The sequence below is a fragment of the Rhinolophus sinicus genome, chromosome 17, assembly GCF_057876585.1.
Source record: "Rhinolophus sinicus isolate RSI-liver-muscle chromosome 17, RSI-T2T, whole genome shotgun sequence".
NCBI classification, from domain to species: Eukaryota; Metazoa; Chordata; class Mammalia; order Chiroptera; family Rhinolophidae; genus Rhinolophus; species Rhinolophus sinicus.
In genome coordinates this window covers 157,964,461-157,985,916 of record NC_142517.1, presented here as the reverse complement: position 1 = coordinate 157,985,916, position 21,456 = coordinate 157,964,461, and the positions used below count along the sequence as shown (strand labels likewise).

Below are 21,456 nucleotides of genomic sequence, written 5' to 3'. Positions count from 1 at the left end.
TGAAGACACACGTTTGGGCACTTCCAAGGGGTGGGACAGCCTTGGTATGCACTAGGAATGTCATGCCTTTCTATCACATGTGTAAGGAAAGCTAATACTGATCTCTCTTCCTTATTGCCAAAAGATGCCCCCTCTCCCTTTTGGTAATATTTGATGACTCATTTGGGAAGTGGTGCCTGAAAAAAAAAAAAAAAGACTTGAAGAAGAAAGGTATATGGTCACATCCGGCCGCTTCATAACCATGAGCTTTTTAGCTCATTGATAGTCTTGCAGTAGTAGAGGATTTATGTGATCAGAATGAGATTTTTGGTATTCTTTGCAGAATTGAGATGCCTTAACGTAGAGGTCTTTTTGCCCCTATGGAATATAAATCCGATTAGGAGCTTTTTGTGCTCTGCCACAAATCATTACATGTCTACATTTTGCTCTTATAAAATATAGATAATGACATGACTCTGTCTCCTAGGAGTTTGAGTGCATTAGCTAATGATCATGAAACCTTAGGAAATTCATATGAATGCTGAGAGAGCTTTTGTAATGACACATTTGCATCATTTTGCTTGGCATCCTTGAAAGTCGTGCTTTCAACATGAGTATACTCAGGTGGATGCCTGTTTTTCTAATTGTAGAGCCAGCTCAGAAGAGATAAGCTCAAAGAGTGCTCATAGCAGATAAGTTTGTCACAGCATCTCATGGAAACCCTGCAGTAGCTCAGGCTGGAGTGGTTTGGTTTGGGCTGAAGTGGAAGAAGAGCCTGAGGTATTTCAAAGGCACTGAAGTTAGAAAATATCAGGACCTGAGGATGGTAGTGGTTTTCATGAAGGGTTATTCCTAGATGCTCATGTCCCTGGTCCCTGTGCTGTTGACCCGCCATTTTTTCAGCCTTTGTTCTGGGGGGCCATAAACACGCTGCGTAGCTGTGGGCTCTTTTCATGTGGGTCACCCCCCTGGATTGTGAGTCTCTGGAGATCAGATACTGTCTTTGTATCCTGTAGAAAAGTCCATTTTTCCCTTCCTTTTCCCCTCCAGATAATTATTTTCAGACTTAATAAATTATTTAAAAAGATGTCAAATTATAATGTTTTGAATACGTTGAGTAGAAGACCTTTAAAAAAGTAGACGTTTATGAAGGGGCTCATGAATAGTAACCAGCAAGTGTGCCATTCAATAGCTGATGTTGTTTGTGTTTCGTTTCAGGCAGTGGAGCTACTGCTGTGGTTCAGGCTGCTCTGTGCAAACCCAGGCAAGAACGTGTGGCAATCAAGCGGATCAACTTGGAAAAATGCCAGACCAGTATGGACGAACTATTAGTAAGTAAAAGTGAAGGACACATCTGCTGGTTGTTTTTCTTAGTTTATGGGTAGAGGTATGTGGAGATGGGTGGGAGAAGCAGAACAGAGATCTAAGACAACTTGGTTTTATCTCCTGTTTTGACACACACATTTCTTGGAACACAGCCCCCACCACTTTTTTCTCCCCTGATTAATTGTACTGTACCTTATTGACTATGTTGTAGAATATGCAACTTACTTCACTTTGACAAACAGTATTTTGCTCAGTCATCATAATTCCAAGGTGGGGATGGTCTCCGTGTTGACTATTTTATAAAATGAGGGAACACAGTCAGTTAGATGACCTAAGGTCATGTGATACTGTGTGCAGGGTTGGATAGGCAGCTCCTGGCCCTTGGTCTAGAATCGTGACACAAATAGGAATTACTCCCCAGATAATTTTTTGGTCATTTTGGCTTTCATAAATTACAAAATTACCTGCAAATTTCCATTTATTCAAAGTACTGCAGGCTAACTTGCATTTGGCTAATAAGAGGAATTTGTTTCTTATACATGTCAATTCGTACTTCTTATTGTAAATGAAGTATATAACATAAATAATTGGAGCATGTCCGTGTGGATATGACTCTAGTAGCATTGGTTGATTAAAGGAACATTTGCTTTTGGCTTAACTGATTCATTATTAAATGAACAGCTTGGCAAATGGTTATTAGTTGCCCGGCAAACTGTGAAGGGTTTGAGTTTAATCTCATAAATATAGTTGTCATTCAGCCTGCCAATTTTCTTTTTTTCCTTTTGGCCATTTATTTGAGGATAATAGAAGACCACAGTGGAGGAGTTAACTGATTGGTTATCCCAACACTAATCCCTGTACAAATATTAGTCCAATAGCCCCATACAAGCCACAAAGTATAATGACAGTTGGCTCCAAATGAAGAAGGCTTTGTTATATTCTACATTGGGAATGGAATGTCATTAACAAGAGCTTTTTGTCTTTACTCAGAATATAGCTTTTATTTCAGGCTTAATTACAGCACCCTATAGTATAAATTAAACAGAAGGATAAAGCTGTGCTTTTCCAGATCTGTGTGGCCTTACATTTTAAATTAGGCTACACAAGGCATAGATTTCACTGGGATTGAAGCAACAGATTGTTTGCTAAAACTCAGATTCAAGCAAGGGCTTCCACAATTTAATAATTAAAAAAAAAATTATATACATTTAAGACTTTTACCCCCTTCAGATGTCATCTGTGCTTTGCTCTTAATGAACTATTATTGCATAATTCTGTTGCTTGCTATCGTGGTGACCAATAATTGTGCCATTGTCGTCTGACCAATTTTCAAGGTCACTTTCCTTGAGTGGAAAAAGTGTTGAACAAACTGGGGAGAGTCAGATCCTGCTTCTGCCACTAACTGATTTTTTAACTTTAGTCAAATTACTTAGCAGCTCTGTCCTATTTAGAAAGGGAATTTAATCGGAAGGTCTCTTAAGATCTCCTTAGGAGGCCTCAAATTCTGTGGCTAAGTATACATTAATTTTTTTTAAAAGTTGGAGTGCACATTTAAACTTCTGCACTGTTTAGAAATATCACTGAAGAATTTGCCCATGTATTTGATTATACTGCTCTGTTGGAGGTCTCACTGCTATCTTTTGCCACCAGCAGAAAACTGACTATACAGAATATGTATAAGGCTTGTGTGCACTGTGCCCAGCTGTTCTGGAACCATCTTTCTGGGCCAGTGCTGTGGTCCCTGGTCTCTACCAAGCCCTTATAGTTGCTCAAAACCTGCATGTTTTCCCTCTGCTGGCTTTTTATTAGCATTTAGTGGTAAGTGATGGTACCGGTAGCTGTGTAAGGGTCCAAGTGGAGGTTAGCAGGAGACAGACATTCCAGGCCCTTTGCTCTGTTTCCCTGGGACCAGGAAGCCTGTCGGTGTCCTTTGGAGGTGCTTATGATTTAGGCAGCACTGTCAATATAAGGACTGGTGATTTTACGACTGTGCGTGGCTCCACTCGTCTGAGAATTTAGGATTTATGAGTTTGCTTAGTAGCAGTGAATTTCTCTCTCTCATCCCTTCCCCCCCTTCATGCCCATGTTGTATTATATAGTATATATACATAATTACTTTTCATTTAAAAAAGTATATTGTTTCATGGCTTTGATCTTTCCTTTATCTTGAAACTTTGACCTTTTGAAGTCTTGATATTTCTAGAGATGGTGGGATGGCTGTGGTTATTTAGGATTATTACTCCCAGATCCTTTTCAAACAAACAAAAACAATGGCATTTACAGTACAGTGTTGTCTAATGTTGCCAGGCTTTTGTGGCCTAGCTATTGGCACATGAGATTGTGTGGAGCAAAGTTGAGGTAATCCTTTGGCCTTCTAATACTGCTACCGTGCTCACACTTTGATTGTCTCTGTGGGTTCACAGTTTGGCAGTGTTTGGACATCCGCTGTCCTAGTAATCTTTTAATTCCAGGTGTGTGTGTATGTGTGTGTGTGTGTGTGTGTGTATGTGTATTATATACAGGTCAGTGCTCTGCATCATTTCACACTCTGTGTCATGTGTTCACTGGAAACCATTGTTCTTATAAGAAATAGTGGTTACTGGAATCCTTACCTTGTGAGAGAGTTATGCCATAGAAGTCACAATTATCAGCTATTTGCTGGCTATTGGAGCATTTGCCTCCCCTGCTAAAACTGTATCAGCTCCCACCTCTACTCTCACCCCCATCCTCCTTGCCCCGACTCCAATAGTGAGGCAGGATTTGTGCACAGAGGTCAGATGTAATGGCACAGAAGAGTTGTGGACAATTGGCCCTGGATTCTGCTTCTTTTTGGGGTGGAGACCATTAGTAGATATTTCTGTGGCCATAGAGTTTGTTCCAAGTTTGGGTGAAGAAGGATTCAAGTGATTCTATGATTTCTGAATCAAAGTGATAAGTACAGGGCCAGATTCTCTGAGAATGAAGAGAAGAAATGTTAGATAAGATCCTTGGTGCTAAATAATTGGTGATTTAAATAAAATTTATACTGTTGATATGAGTACTGCAATATTCCTCAAATATAATTTGGTTTCATATCTAATATACAGTACTATATAGATAAATTAATATATTATATATTATTATATGTGTAATAATATATATTGTGCTTAGATCCATAAAAAGGATTAGTTTTGGATGTATATATATATATATATATGGGAAGAAAAGGTGTATGCTTACTAAAAATTCATTTAACTTTAAGAGCAATTAAAACACCCTAGAATAAGTGTTTTCCTTGGCATCACATGAATAGCATGTAAACTAATGATTTTTCTGTGCATTCTTTTAAATTTTCATATATGTTTTGCACTTTGGCCTTTAAATGTATCCTAATCTCTTTAGGTGTGAGTTTGGTGGTTAATTTTCCAGGCCCTAAGGGGGTGTTACTGGTCTCTTCCACATTACTGACCATCCCAACCTAAATGCTTGGGTAATTTCATTTCTGAGATTTGTTAATCCCACATTTGTTGTTAACCCCATATTTATTAACCCCATAGTGATGTAAATGACTAATAACACCCTCTGGGAGATATTTATAGTTTTAGAGCAGAACTTGTTTACCTCATAATTGTTAAGCCCTGCTCGATGGTAGATACTGAGCTAGGCGATAGGAAAACAAAGAGGGTTCCTGTTTCTTGGGGAGTCTTCGGACTAGTAAATGAGTCTATTCGTTTTTGTATTGTGTTGGTGAGATTTTTTGAGCTAGTGATATCTTTCTGCACCTTTTCCCTTTATTAGCCTAGAAATGGTTTAGCAGATTGATAGATTCTCTCAAGCATATTCCACTGAGGGAGTTCTTGCTTTCTAATAAGAATTTAAGACTTGCTAAATGGGTCTGACCCACTGTCATGCGGACTAGTATATTCTATGTGAAAGTAGCCTTGAAGTTTCTTGAAAAAGCTTGGCTCTCTGGTTTGTGGTCAACCTCAAAGGTTAGGAATGCTACTCCAGGGCACACTTTGCTTCCCTTAAAAACCATTACATGAGTGAGGAATTAATTTGCTTTTTCTGAAGTTATCTATCTTTTCAATCTCTATTACCAGGTGACAGCAAATTCCTTAAATGTGAATGGTCTTCCTTTTATTTATCCTAAAACCTACTTTTCCAATCTTTGGGCCACTTTTCTTTATTTTTACCTAGAGATTGATGAACATTTTGGTTCATCATCATCCTTGACTTTATTTATGGTTTTTAGACTTTAACCATATCATTCTCAATTTTTTTCTCTAGACTTCAGTTCTCATATTTTTAGTCTGTCTTTGGTACCAAGTCACAGAAAACCGAGTAGCATTTTCTCATTTTTTCACATCAATGCCATCAAAACTTACAGTTTAATTCTTAGGGGCAGTTGAGTTACGTATGTAGAAGTCATGGCCCTGCGGCTTGGCAAAGTGCTTGTTTCTTAAAAAACTAAATGAAAGAAAAAATAGTCTAGTTAAGTGATTATGAAATAATATGTAACGATTATTAAAATATTTTAGTTTGTGATGAGTGACAAGTGTGAGCAAAGTCATTTCAAACCACGATGACTACACAGAAGTGATGAATGCCGAAACTTGTGCTGGAGGGAAAAGAGCTCCTCAGGTCAGAGGGTCTGTGTTCTTCACCGGAATCATGGTCTTTGGACAAATCAGTTTCACCTCTGGTCCTCAGTCTCCTCGCCCATTCAATAAGGAATTCTACCCAATGGTAAACATTTATTTTCATCACCAAATTTGTATGATTCTGTGTATTTAAAAATTCTGTTAACAAAATCACTTTAAAATTACTTGAACAAAAACACTAATTACTAGCAAATTATGCTTTATAACTTAGGATAGAGTCAAGTTACCCCAGTATTGTGGTATAACGATAAAATCCACTGTAAATTCATAGATTTGAGTACACAGGATGCCATCTCTTTCTACTATGTACATAATGAAAGAGTTTCTCAGTCTTGAACTCAAAAAATTCTGGTATACACCCTCCTCTTCTGTGTCATCTTTATAAAGGTATTTTATTCATCTCACTGATAGTATTTGTAGATAAATCAAGAGCTTTCTTTTTTCAGAAGAAAGCCACTGCCTTCATTTTGCTTTTTGCTGTAGTGTTTTTTTTTTTTTTAAATTTCTCACCTCTTGATATGCTGTTTTCTTCCCACTTCTTCTCCCTCCTTCTCTCTTCTCCCCTTTCCTCTTCCCTCCCTTTTTCCCTACTTTTCTTCCTCCTGTTTAGAGGAATGAATCAGTTATAATTTGTAGGTTATTTTGGAGAATAAAGCTTTAGCTATTTTATTTATTTATTTATTTATTTATTTATTTATTTACTTTATTAGTTTCAGGTGCACAAGACAAAGTAATACTAGACGTTTATTTTTTATATCCCTCACTGTGTGAATCCCCCTCCCCCCATCCACTATCCCTCTGACATCGCACAGAGCCATTACATTTCCACTGTCTCTATTCCTAATGCTGTACTCCGCTTCTTGCAAGTATATACATATATATATATATATATATATATATATATATATATACATACACACATACATACATACATATACATATATAAAATTATAGTTGGCATTCATTATTGTTCAGCTTCAGCTTCAGGTGTACAGTGCAGTGATCAGGCATCTACATCATCCCTGAGGTGGTCTCCCTAATGAGACAAGTGTCCATCAGATACCCTACAAAATCTTTACAACATTATTGATTACATTCCCCAAATTTTCAAAACCCCGTGGCAATCTTATGGTTACTGACTGTTTTCTAATCCCCTCACCTTCCCCCTTATCCCCAACCCCCCGCCCCATCTAGCAACCCTCAGTTTTTCCTCTATGTCTCCAAAACTGTTTCTGATTAGTTCATTCACTTATGCTTTTCTTTAGATTCCACATATAAGTGAGATCATATGGTATTTATGTTTCTCCGTCTGACTTATTTCATTTAACATAATATTCTCTAGGTCCATCCATGTTGTTGCAAATAGTAAGGTTTCTTTCTTCTTTATGGCTGTGTAATACTCCATTGTATAAATGTACCACAGTTTCTTAATCCAGTCGTCTACCGATGGGCATTTCAGTTGTTTCTATGTCTTGGCTTCAAGTTGTTTGTCCTTTTTTTTTCAATCTTAGTTGTGGAGGGTGCTGTTCAGCTTCAAGTTGTTGTCCTTTTAGTCTTAGTTGTGGAGGGCGCGGTGCAGCTCAGCTCCAGGTCCAGTTGCTGTTGCTAATTGCAGGGGGCACAGCCCACCATCCCTTGCGAACTCGAGGAATTGAACTGGCAACCTTGTGGTTGAGAGCCCACTGGCCCTTGTGGGAATCGAACCCGCAGCCTTCAGAGTTAGGAGCATGGAGCTCTAACCTCCTGAGCCACCAGGCCGGCCCCAAGCTTTAGCTATTTACTTTGCCTAATGGCCATTTGAGAGAATAGTTATCTCTTAACTATTATCTGACATAGGCTTCTCTCATCCTTTTAAAATTAAATTACATTTGGGGACCTCTGAGCAGTTCCTGTAGCCAGAAGGTATTTTTTATTTTCCTTTCAGTTCACATTAAAAAAAAAAAAAATTAAAAACCTTTTGCATTGTTTTACCTAATCTCTGTAACTGTGTTGATACATTTACAAATCCTGTTTATTGTAGAAAAAATTATATCAGGTTGAGGACATCAACTTAAAAGACTGGAAGCTATAGTGTGTGTGTTTTCTTTATTGTATCAATGAAAGTATTTTTCCATTCTTCTTGAACCAAATAACTTTCTAATTAGTAAATTAATCATTTATATCCCAGCTCATTCCTCATCATATGTGGAAACAAATTACATTTGACTGTTCTTGTAGATTCTTGTAGAATCTTTTATACCAAGGATATAGCATTAAAATCCAAGCCTACTTCACTGAATGTGTGGTACTGTTTTGAGCATTTCAGGTCTCAATCATTGAATTTTGTGTTGTTGTTTGTCCCTTGCCACTTAGCTTTGTAATAATTTTCATATGATTAGGTGTTTGTGTTTACCCAAGTTTAATCCAATTGAGAGCAGAACTAGAAGTGGGAAATGTTTGGATATTTTGAAGACATATATTTTTAAGTAATTAGAGAATAAATACTATATATATAAAAATGAATTTATTTTTACAGCTCCAAAGTTACATTAGTTTAGGGAATATGTATGATTTGGTTGGAGAAAACAATTTCCATTTTCGGAATATCAAATTTAAAAGTTATATTATTGTTGATTCAGATAATTAAATATACTAAGTGTATTTACTTTTGTGTTTTTATACATTTGTTAAAAATAGCTTGCTAAAATGTTTAACATCTCATGTTTTTTCACAAAGTAAGCAGAAATTAACATTGCAAGGACACCCATGTTTCTGGACTACATGAGCTCAGTAGCAAAGAAACCCAGCACATACTCATTTTCAGAGTAGGAGAAAATGGGGAAAATGTACCCAGATTCAATACAACTTCAGTTACATTGCTCTATGTTTTTTTTTTTAAAATACCTCACTTTTGCCATCTTCTTTTTAGTATATGTGCTGCCGAAGCGAGCACTCTTTTGCCATCTTCTTAGACTTGTTAGACTTCTTAGACTTGTTGCTTGGGCTGAGGCAGATGATTTTGTTCTTTCCTACATTATCTTCTTTCTGATTTTGGTTAGGTTATTCCCACAATTAATTAAGCTGCTGCTGAAAAAGAGGGACTCTATAAAACTCAGGAAGGTTGGAGAGTGTTAGACACCCCACTTTTTCAGGGGGTTCCCTGGCGGAACCCCAGACTGCAGCTTGTACCCAGGCATGGGACGGGACATCACACAAAAGAAAAAGACACATTTCACCTCACATTCTCATCTTTTGGTGATAAAGCCAAATATAGCAGCAGTGCTAAAAGTTGGCCTGGCGGTTTCTAGCAGCATCAATTGGCTGACAAGAAAAATTCTTTGTGATTCTGTTATTAATGAAGTCTTCAACTTCTACTTTTTCCCATCCCCCCAATCATTGATAATTAAGTGATGAAACAGCAGTTGTTGGTGACTGAGTCTGATTCAGATTCCAAGGTGGCCAGCTGAACAGCTTTCAGAACCCATGAGGCATCCTTACGACTGTTTGCTGAAGAACTCTTTTAGTCAACTCTAAAAGAAAATGGCTCTTTACCAGTGCTGTTTTCCTCTAGTGTTTCAGCATCACTCTTTTATTCTTTGCTTTCTTCCCCCTCCTTGTTTCTTTTCAAGAAAATAACTATACCAGCAGCTTCTACATTTCCAAGCAAAATTTTTCAGCTTTTTCTTTAGGCAGTTTTTGCAGCGTGCCCAATTTTGTGACACCATAACCAAGGCCTGGGAACGTACATACTGTTCTGTCAGCAAGTAGATACCATTCTCCCTGAAGATTTCGAAGGCTTTTCCGGACCTCCAACTATCATGACTCTTTACCTTTTCATAGCTGCTCTCTCTAGCTTTAAATATATGTCTCTACAGACGCTGATTAAGGCTATCACAGAGTTTATGCTTCCCTTTTTCTAACTTTCAAAACGTTTCCCTGTCTTCAACATACTAGATTTGCCCCATTTCTAATCCTGCTGTGAATTGGACTGTCCTTGGATAAACACAGATACCAAATCATATGGAAACAATTATGAAACAATTAAGTGGCGAGGGACATTGGTTGATTCATTTGTAAGTGGTATAAATCAGAATATTGGAGTTACTCCTCCTTGAGTAGGGTTTTTCCTATTGCTTCTCTGATTTTGAAAGAGGTAAAGTGTTCTGCATATGCAGTATATCACTTATAATTTAAAAAAACTCTCAGTGACATTTTTCATGATTGAAAATGACAGTCCAGAAAAATACACTGCTCTTATAAGAGCTTTGTCAATCTTTTTCTTCCATTTCGTGGCTGACATTTGAAATCATGGAACTTTATTTATTTATTTTTTTAAATTCTGCTGCTTAAAGTGTTGGGTTATTTATGAATATTGATTAGGTTACCCTTCATAATGGTGCTGATGTTATGGCAGTACAAGCTGGAGAATGAATTTCTGCAGTGTTTTTATTTAACATGGTTTTACCCCCATATTATTTAAGTAATTATTTAAATGCTTGCAGGGTGTGGAATACATTTTAAAGATGTATTTGTTTATCTCTTGCATTTGGAAATACATATTCCATTTGTTAGTATTTCTAGATCAGCTCTATTTTTTCCTTTTTAGATTAAATTGCAGTGTGGAAATACACCTGGGAGGTAGATGTTTCTCTCAGCATTTCATTGAAAGAAGAACGCATCTCAGTGCGTAGCTGGAAAGCAGTGGTTCTTGGCTGCACTTTAGAATCATCCAGGAGCTTTTGAAAATTTTCCTTCCCAGGCTGTATTCTAAACCAATTTACATCATCATCCCTGGGGCTGGGATCCAGGCATTAGTACTTTTTAAAGTTCCGCAGACAAGTTCACTGTGTGGTGAAGGTTGAGAACCCCTCACTTTAGAATAAACTTAGATTTAGCATCTCCTCAGATTTAACTGCACTTAATGTTGGAGCTTGAGTGGGTTTGATTTCTTAACTAAGGCTGAGTAGGATATTTTGCAACCAATATCAGATAAAGAAGAATTTACTTAGGATTTACAAAGTTGTGAAAATGTGCTAATTTGGTTAAGTATAGTTTCGTATTTTGAATTCAGAATTCATTTAAACTGGTTGTAATTTCTTTTTTTTTTTTTTTTTCCAGTGTGAATCTCATGGTCTTAAGCGACAAAAGAAATTAAGCTTTAACTTTTTTCTAATTCTTACATCTTCACACTCTCTCTTATTTCTTTGTCCTGAACTCTTTGCATGAGTATATATTTAGATTCCTTATTGCAAAAGGGTTTGAGCCAACATACCAGGAATCATGGAGTGTGACAAAGTGATATAAATTAAGCACAGGGTCAGATAACTAGGAGAAACACTTGTGGGGACAATGTAGACTCAGGAATGAGGCTAAACATTCATGGCCCCAAGACCTGCACAGGATACTCCTTGAGCAAGCAGGACACACACAGTGCATTGTATGCCATTTCTGTAGGAAAAGGTGAGTGCTGCTGCCAGGATCGGTCTCTGTGCCTTGGGGGCTCAGTCAGGAACTTGGGACACTTGAGATTAGTGATCGGTACAGGGTGCTCACAGGCTAAGAAGGCACCGAGACATTGAGGGATTGACTTAACATTTATGTTATGTGCTAAGCATTCTGCAAGAGGTTTCACGTGTCTCAGGTCGCTTATTTCAGAACAGTCCTACGTAGGCGTCATTATTAAGCTCCCGTTACAGAAAAGGTGACTGAGGCTCAAGGACACTGCGTAACCTGTCTAGGTTATCAAGTCGGTCAGTGACATCGCCAGGCTTCCAAGCCAGCTGTGTCTTGGACTGTGGCTCTTCTTATGTGGCTCCAGCTAGGTCACATCCCTGTTAATCACAGTTCCTGTTTGTCCTCAGGACTATTTATAGGAAAGTAATTTTTTTTTTTTTTTGCACCGGGTTAGGGTGGAGGATAAAGGCTATATAGCAGCATTAGAAAATCCCTCATACATATTTAAACACAGTTTCTTTTTCATTTTTCCAGTTTTGAGGGGCTTTTTGGGGGGCTTTTTCCTCCTAACCCATCATTCCCAGGGTAGGACACTATGTGGTTTTTTTTGGTACTCCCTAGCAAACCTAGTATGTCCCGCATGGGAGGCCTCGTCTTGCTCTGGATTGGCAGATTTGGCTGGGCTGACGTAGCCTACGGCCGTGTGTGGGAGTCCCTCTTTGTTCTGTCTGCCACCTACGTGGCTCACAGCACAGGGATGCTGCCGTGGCTGCCACTTCAGTTTCAGCAGATGGAAAGGCCTTTTACTTGCTACTCCATTTTAGGTCGGTTTTCCCACTCTTGTGACATTTCACTTGTGACATGTTTCAGATGAAGCATGAGCAGATCCAGCTCTTTAAGCCACAGGGAAGATTAAATACTGTGCCATAGCTTGGTTTGGCACTTGGTGACATGTCTGAGTCTTATTTCACTACACTTCCAAGGGAGCCACTGTGTCATATTCCTTGACGATAGTTTTGGCAAATGTGTTGCCTGGATTCCAGAGTTCTTTGAGTTCCATGTTTGACCTTGTATTTTTTTTTTCTCCCTTTGAATTTTTCACCCTTTGCCATACTTGTGAAATTCCAACCACTTTAGTGCTACGGTCTCCCTTATATCCATCTTGATTTTCTTCAGGTCAGACTCAGCTTCAGGTCCGACTCAGGTGGTGCCTCTGGGCCTGCGCTCCTGCTCAGGGCTGCCTTTCACATTCCCTCCACTCTGGAGCCTCTCGGCCTGTCTTCTACACTTTGCCAGCCAAAGTCTGGTTTCTGGACCCAAAGCATCAGCATCAGTTGGAAGTCTATTAGAAATGCAGAATTTCAGGCCCCACCTCAAACCTACTGCTTCAGAACCAGCGTTTTATAAGGTTCAGGCGATCTGTCTGTGTATTCGAGTTTGAGAAGCATTGCTCTGAATCATCCTTTTTTCATGGATTGTGCTCTAATTAAGGGACCAGAGTATTAGAACTCATGCAACCTGTAAGAAGAATTGGATTAAAAGGATTTTTTTCAATTATATCCATTTATTCATCTTTGGCCAATAACTTTCGACACTTGTAGAGATAGGAAGAAATTAATATGTTTGGGAATAAATGGCTTTGCCCTACCTTATGAGCGAAGTTAGGGCAATTGGGAATGGATAATTTAGCTGATAGACTGTTACTGAGAAAGGATTAAAATAGCAGCCATCATCACTGTTTTGAAAAGAAATAGAGAAAGTAGTTCTGTGGAAAGACTCTTTGATTCAAGCGATATTTATATTTTTCAAAATATAAAATATAAAAAAAATATAAAATTATCTTAATTAGTTTGGAATGCTATAACAAAGACACCATGGACGGGGTGGCTTAAACAACAGCAATTTATTTCTCACAGTTCTGGAGGCTGGAAGTCTGAAGTCAGAGAGCCAACAGGGACCATCTTTTAGGTTGCAAACTTCTCACTGCTTCTTCCCATGGTGGAAGGGGTGAGGGAGCTTTCCGGGGTCTCTTTTATAAGGGCACTAATCTCATTCATGAGGGCTCCACCTTCATGATGCAATCACCTTCCAACAGCCCCACCTCCTACTTATCATCAGTTTAAGAATTTTAGGGGGACACAAACATTCAAACCATAGCAAAAATATAAACATATAAATTTTGTATCTCTCTACAAGGCAACTAAACAAAAGGTTTAAATATAAAGTAAAATAAGGGTGGGATAGGCAGGCAGAGCACCTAGTTCTTTCTTCTTTAAGTGTCTTTCTATCCCATTTGTAGAAATATTATTTATCATGGGAGTTCAATGATAGCACAAAGCAGAGTGACTAGTGTTTTTCCCTGAGTCAAGTTTTCATCGTGTCTTTAAGTGTTAGAGGCTACGCTGAATGGAAAAATTGTGCCGTGAAATGGATGGTGTAGGCGTAGGGGATATGGACCCATAGAAAAGCGGGAAAGAGGAACAGTGAGACTGCACAGAAGAAGAATGTGAGGTACTGAGTGGTCAAACAGGTGCAGCTCGACTCTCAGCCCCCCACCTGTTCTTTGACCTCCCTTCACACTGATCTTGGGGGTATATTAGTAGGGTGTGTCTGTGTTCCTCCCCCTTATTCTTTTAAATCATCAGGACCTTAAATGTGCAGCTGGCATGTCTAAGACCCAAAATGTTGAAAGAATGGAATTTAAATTATATCCACAGGTTATCTAAAAGAATTTCTCCCTAGGTTAATTAAAAGAGTTCCTCTCTCTCCCTCCCTCCGCGCGCGCGCGCACACACACACACACACACACACACACACACACACACACACACAGTTTGTTCACTGTCATGTCAGTGAACCTGATACTCTGGGTAGGAGGTGATACAGGCCATTTAAATGCAAAGGGCTAAAAAAACGTGTTTTTCCAGATTCTGACCCAACTTTGCATCAGTGCAAAAGAATCTTCTTTCATATGGGCACTGGTTGTTTATTGTGCATTTTGATTAATGATTTAAAAGTTTGACATTTGAAAGCTAGAAAGGCATTCATTAACATTGAATATAAAATGGTGAGAGTGTGGCGTGCACATGCTTTCAAGAAACATTTCTGTGAACAACGGAGGCATCTTTTTAAACAGGACCTGGCCTAATGCTGCAGGTCTTCAAAGTGGGCCAATGAGCAGATGCTAGCGACTTGAAATAGGAATGACACGGGCAGTGTTCCATTTCTCCTTCAGAAGCATCTTCTGGTATCAAAACCTAACACCACAGACAGATGGAAACTGGAACTCAGGTTTCAGATCTTGTTTAAAGGACAGGAGTTGCTGACTTCAAAAGTGTCAGATTTAGAAAACCTGTAATCAGTTAAATGGATGAGGGAAATGATGAAGGGAAAGAGTTGTTAAATAATGGAAAGAAAATGGAAATAATAGTGATTTTCTTAGGAGTTTGTCGATGGTGAAAAGCCCTTACGTAAGCATATATATTAAGACACACACACACACACACACACACACACACACAGAGGGTACCAAAACATGTATACACATTTTAAGAAAGAAAAACTGTATTAACTGTAATGCTCAATATATACCAATAACTAAAGATGAATACAAGTCACATTTGACTTCTGCAATTACAAGAGGTGCTCAAAGTGGTTACCCTCTCATCCAGACACTTCTGATTATGGCAAACTGCTGGTTGAGAAACGTTGACCAAAGTGTCCACCTGTATACAATTATTTGGCACCCTCGGTATCTGTCTGTCTATCTATCTATCTATCTATCTATCTATCTATCTATCTATCTATCTATCTAAAAAATGTCTTGGTATTTTGGCCAAGTTATCTGACATATAGGATTGTGGTAATTGAGGATTAATTAGTACTGAATATGCAAAGATTGCAGCCCAAATTGGAATATTATGGTGGTCAGGCAATTTTAAGTTAACTCGAAGTTAACTAGATGCTGTTATTAAAAATATTTATAGGTTGAATAAATACACTTTTCTTTCAGCATAAATACATAATAGCATAAATGAAGTTTCTTTGATGACTTAGGTTATTCTTGTGGCTTTTGCACAACACCTTAAAAATGAGTTACACTGGTCTGATACCTTTGATTGAGGGTTAGCATTTGACTGAAGCTTTATAGGAGTCACCTGGCAATAATTTAAAATGACAGATCGAAACCAATATGAACTTGACTATTTCAGAAAAATACAGTTTATTGAAGTTTCCCATTTGTTTGATTTCAAAGCTTTGTTGTTTTATGTTTCTCTAAAACTTTTCTCTCTCTATCAGTGTTTCCTAAACTGTGACACAAAGCATTATTTTCCTTCATTATTAATATGGATTCAACTATGACAGTTTACCTACTGCAGGACTTCTCAGAGCCTTTGACAGTACTAATATTCCGTGTGACTCTTAGAGTGAGATTTAGTAACTGATGTTTCCCAAGCTTATTTCACTCTACCAGTCCCCCTCTGCTGCTCCTTTTTTCCCTTGATGGAGTATCTACCATGAAAGATAGTTTGGGAGATGATACTCTAGCATTTTCATAAGTATTTTCTCATTTACCATCACAGCAGTCCTGAGAAGCAGAAAGATGAGGGAGCTAAGACTCACCAGAGTTTAGGCTGGTACTGGGACCCAGGTCTCCTAATAATTCACCCAGGCAGTTATCACTCACTCTGTGGAGGCCTTCAGTTCAGGTCGGAGGCACTTAGTTACGCATGGGGGACCCCTGGGCGATATGCTGATCTGCAGTTTCTGGGTCCTGTGGCTGGTCGCCGGGCTCAGTGGTCTCCGGTAGGGGCCTTTCTAATTCTAGCAAGTTGATCAGAGGGTTAGTTCTTATGTAGCTTCTTTGAAGTAAATGTTTAGGCAACCCACCCCTAGGTCTGCTTTTAAGTAGGAAAGTGAGATACGTAACTATGGTTCACTTGTGTTTTGCTTCCCAATTTTCACCCCGTGGTGCTATGTCATGTTTTGCTCTTTTTATAGAAAGAAATTCAAGCCATGAGTCAGTGCAGCCATCCCAACGTAGTGACTTATTACACCTCTTTTGTGGTAAAAGATGAACTTTGGCTGGTCATGAAATTACTAAGTGGAGGTAAGTGGATTTTGTCATTGTTGTGTGTTTATTTTCCTTTTGTGCGAGCCAGCATATTGAATAAGATTTCAGGTTTGGTTCCCTCACTCCAGTATTTAAATGTTTTGCTTGGTTTATTATTTGCTTAAAGAATAAAGTCCGGGTTTCTTCACATTGATATTCAAAGCCTTTCATAATTCAGCTTAACGTTTAGAATATGTGTCTTCTTCTACTCCGGCCTTCTTGGTGTAGGTTTGACCCCTAAATACCTTCTGCACGCTGATGGCTCTGTGCCCAGTGCTGCTCCCCAGCCCTACATCTATCCTTTCTTCTTCACGCATTCAAGTCCTAAAAGGTCACCTCTCTGCGGCCACCCCTTACTCTCTTCCTCTTTAAACCCTTCATTTTTAGCATTATTCAAGTCCTTAACACATTGCAATATAATGAATTATTCCAGTACTGTTAATAAAAAGTTCTGTGGTGATGGATATGTTCTATAGCTGTGCTATCCAGTTTCTACTAGTTACATGTGGCTCTTCAGTACTTGACATGTGGCTAGGGTTACTGAGGGACTGAATTTCTATTCAATTTTAATTAGCTTACATTTAAATAACTCAGGTGGCTGGTGGCCACGGTGTTGGACAGTGCAGATTTCGGTTGTGGACTTCCTGACGAAAGCATCGTCTGCTGCACTTTAATTTATTGAACCTGGCATCCAGTGGGTGCTCAGTGAATGTTGTCTCAATTGAAACAGAGAGAAACTTTCTGCACGCTGGATTATTTGCTTGCAGTGTTGAGCAGGAGTGGCCCTATTTTAATCTTATGTTTGCACTTGGGAGGGGAAAGTGACTTTCCCTCACTAGCCTCAGATCACTGAAGTTATACCAGGCATGGACAATTTAATTTATAAGGTACTTTTGCATTTTTGTATTTTATTTCTTTTATTCTCTTAACAACATAAGGAATGAAAATGATAACCATTAACTTCACTGAACACTCACTCTGTGGCTAGATCCTATTCAGGAGATTTACTTACCTTATTTCATTTAATGCGGACAACATCCTTGAATGGCAGGTGTCACCATCCTTGTTTCTCAGAAAGTACATCAAAGCTCAAGAAAGTTAAGCAGCTTGCCCAACATCACACACATAGTAACTGTTAGTGCTGGAATTTGTGACTGAGGGACTTGTTGACTTAAAAGCTATGCTACGCTGGACATATTATCACCTTCACTTTACAGACCCCAAAATTGAAGCTTAGAAAGTCCGAGTGATTTCCTTCATAACATCTAGCATACCCACTTTTCTAGTGTGTTCTCTTTCCAGGGTGTCACTCCCTAAATATCTGTCTTCCTGAGACATGAAGTGTAGTTTAGGAGCAGACGAGAACATTTTGCGGTGTCTGGACAAAGCCCAAACTGGCATAGCCAGAATTTATATTGTAGAGCCCATTTTTATCCGCAGACCCAGTTCCAGCTAAGGCTGAACCAGGGAGGCATTTAATTTTTTTCTTTTTAAAGAAACTATCTTGGATCAAGCAGAGGCCCAGAAATGAGATGACGAACACATTGTAATTGCCTTGAGTCTGCTTGTGTAGGTCGCAGTTGGGAGCCTGGGAGCCCTTGGTTCGGCTCTGTTCCCAGTCTTGTCAGTCCCATTAGTCATTGTTTCCTTGAGTGTCTACTTTGGTTTTTAATTAAAAAGGAAAAGAAAAAGGAAAGAAAAAGGCAAAAGGAAGTCAGTTGGAGCTGGACTGCAGTGTGGAGTGTCAGGCCTGCTTCTTGGTTCTGTGGAGGGTGTTAAGATGATCATCAGTAAGATGATCTTAACCTAGTCTCTTCTTGTGGGGGGTCCACCAAGTCTGAGAAATGCTGGTCACCTGGGACCCTGGATGTCCCCAAATACTTTGTTCAAACTGAGGATTTTATTTCCTGTCTTTATTTTTATCCCAATTAACCTTAATAGGAAATTTCATTGTCTTTTGAAAAGAATCCAGTTCAGTCTCCTGGGCCTTAGAAGATTTTAAACAGGTTTCCAGAGGGAAGGGGAATGTGGGCAGATGTGGACTCTTGCTTACTTTTCTTTCAGCAGGCCAGAAATACACACCGGGTATGGTATATCCTTATAAGATTAAAATAAAATGTTTTTGGAAGTATCATTTTCTAAATGATCCCCAAATTCTAGAGTCAATGAATACACAGATGTTTTGTGTCTCTCTGAGGTTAAAAAAATATGAATTTGTTTTCCTCTATATTTTATCACGTTAAATCTTTTAATGAGGGGTGGGTGGCTAGTCTGGTGTAGTAATATCTGATGGGGAAACTCAGTCCTCTTAGCTAATCGTAGAGAACGGGGGCGCCAAATTCAGGTTCTGAGGAAGCCATTTGTTAATTCTTCAGAAATGTCGAACCCCCACTCCCCCAGGTAATTATGGTTTTTAAAATGACCTGGAGGTTTGGAACATTAATTAATATGTGTCGAAACATGAATTCACAGTGCCAAGGATACTAATCTGTTTATAGTAACAAAGTACTGCGTATGTATTTATTATAAAAGTCAGCATATTAAGCATCAGGTAAGTGAAAATAAAGGTTGCCTAGAGTCACAGGAAGGAATCTTCTGGTTGCAAGCAGGAGTCTAGAGCCAACCTACTTTTTCCCCTCCCCTCTCACCTGTGTTTCCGGCGTTCCGGAGAGCTGTGCTGCTGGCTCTCAGCAGTTCACCTCTGTCTTTCTCTTTCCTGGCCTCCTTTTCCTTTCCTTTTCAGTTCGGACATCTTGAACCCTCTTTTGAGTCTGTACCTAATTTTCTGTCTAGAGCAAAGGGACTAACCGTGAATTGTCCCTCAACAGTCTTCTGGTTTCTGACCCAGAATCCTTCTCATTTAAACTGAAAGTATGCTCGCAAACTTGCATTTAGTGTTTCTGGTCATGGGCTGCCACATCATTGTTTGTGTGCCTTGGGAATATTTGTGTTAAATAAACAAACAACAACAATAAAAACATTTTGATGTTCTCATTTAGTTTTCTAAATAGGGAGTCCTATTCTGGAAAGGTAATGAAGGTGTTTCTCCAGTTTTTTTCAGTTTTTTTTGTCTGTCCACTTAGGTTCAATGTTGGATATCATAAAATACATCGTCAGCCGAGGAGAACATAAGAATGGAGTTCTGGAAGAGGCAATAATAGCAACAATTCTTAAAGAGGTTTTGGAAGGCTTAGACTATCTACACAGAAATGGTCAGATTCACAGGTACGACCTCTGCAGAGATGTTTAAATTCAACTGTTTGTCACTTTAATCCTAATTAGTAAAGAATATTAAGGAAACACAGATTGTAGGTAGGTAGATATTGACATTATGTCTAACTTAGGCTAAATCAATGGGAGAAATGTATGTAAGAAGAAATAAGAGAATACATTTTAATGAATTATATCGCTATCCTCAGGATTGGTTTATTTGCTTTCACTGAAATAAAAGCAGAATATAAAAAGTACTGAGTGAACTCATTAAAAAAAATAGTTAGCATACAGCTCTTGAAATATGCTCATTTGAACTGGATAACATTTCTAATTTTCTTATGCGGGCAAGATTGTTCCAAGCATTGTAATATGTTGATTATCTTTGACATAGTGGTGAGAGGGGAGGAGGAGGCACTAATTTCATCTTTTTTTATAACATGAAATGCAAACTCTTTAGATAGCCAAGCAGCATAGACTATGAGCTCCTGAGGTTTCGAATGGGTGTTATTTCAGGTATGAGGAATAGTTGCAAGTAAATAACCCTTTACCAGTGATACCATATTGTAACTCTCCTATCTGGAACTATAAGTCAGCTATATGTTTAATGATATGTACTTTGTTTTTCAATAATTAGAAAAAATATTACTTTAGAAATCAAACTTATAAGTTGTAAATTGTCATTTTTTTAAGTGTTAAGACTATTCAGCACACTTGTATATAGTGAAGATATATATTATAGAAAGTTATAATGAATATTTATAATCAGTGTCTCCTCAGAGGAGACACTGATCAAATCCATTGTTTAAGAAGCCAATGGGATTAATTTGGAATTGCACCACAGACAATTTAAGTGGAAATAGAATAGCTTTACATAGGCTAGGCTTTAATTCTTGATAACATGATAGTATTGTGAGTACATGGACAAATTCTAACTCTGTAACAAAAAATAAAGAATCTACTCATTATTGATTTAATTAAATCTGGGTAACTATTTTAAATAAAATATTTGTTACTAAAATTCTAACGATCCCCCAAAAGCAAACTGCAAAATCACAATGTATCCTTATAACTTTTTAAATCTGTGATATAATTTTAGTACTCATAAAATAATAATTGTATCAAATAGCTGCATTATATGATATGTTTTAAAATCTCCCTGAATGAATTAATGCAATGTAATGTCTGTATTCCACAATTCATTCTCCATTTTTCTTTTTCTAATAGGGATTTGAAAGCTGGTAATATTCTTCTGGGTGAGGATGGTTCAGTGCAAATAGCAGGTATACCTGATAAAGATAAATAATTCTTTACTTATGTGCAGAAGTATTGCACTTTGAAGGAATGTAGAATTGTTCTGAGAAATGAATAAATGCATATAATCGGTTTTAAGAATGAACCTGGACTGATCTGTTATAAAATGTTTGGTTCTGAGGCCTAACATGTTTTTCTGTTGTTTTAATAAATCTTTGTTAGATTATCCTATAAATAATGCTATTTTAGAACATAGCCTTTTGATAAAGAACAATTTACTTTCAATTTTTATTCCCTACCTTTCAGATTAATAATGTTTATAGAACAGCAAGAAAAGTATTTTTGAGAGTTTTTTGATGCATTTGAAAGTTTAAAACATTGTACACACTAATTTAAAGCCTTTTATTTCTGAAGATGTGGCTAAAAGAATTGTGAGCTCTTAAAATCTAGGGTTTCCTTGTCTCTTAAATCTGACCCTACCTGGCTGTTCTTGACAGG

At 38.1% G+C, this 21,456-nt stretch overlaps 1 protein-coding gene across 4 annotated transcripts in view; it reads left to right on the top strand.

Moving 5' to 3' along the window:
* The window catches only part of STK39 (serine/threonine kinase 39), a 282,358-nt gene that overhangs the window by 55,524 nt on the left and 205,378 nt on the right, over positions 1 to 21,456 (top strand). For all 4 annotated transcript variants that reach the window (XM_019727361.3, XM_074337430.2, XM_074337417.2 and 1 more), the window contains exons 2-5: positions 1,198 to 1,310; positions 16,383 to 16,491; positions 19,578 to 19,719; positions 20,932 to 20,987. In XM_019727361.3, coding sequence (XP_019582920.3) covers positions 1,198 to 1,310; positions 16,383 to 16,491; positions 19,578 to 19,719; positions 20,932 to 20,987 — 420 coding nt within the window. The remainder of the gene's footprint in view (positions 1 to 1,197; positions 1,311 to 16,382; positions 16,492 to 19,577; positions 19,720 to 20,931; positions 20,988 to 21,456) is intronic.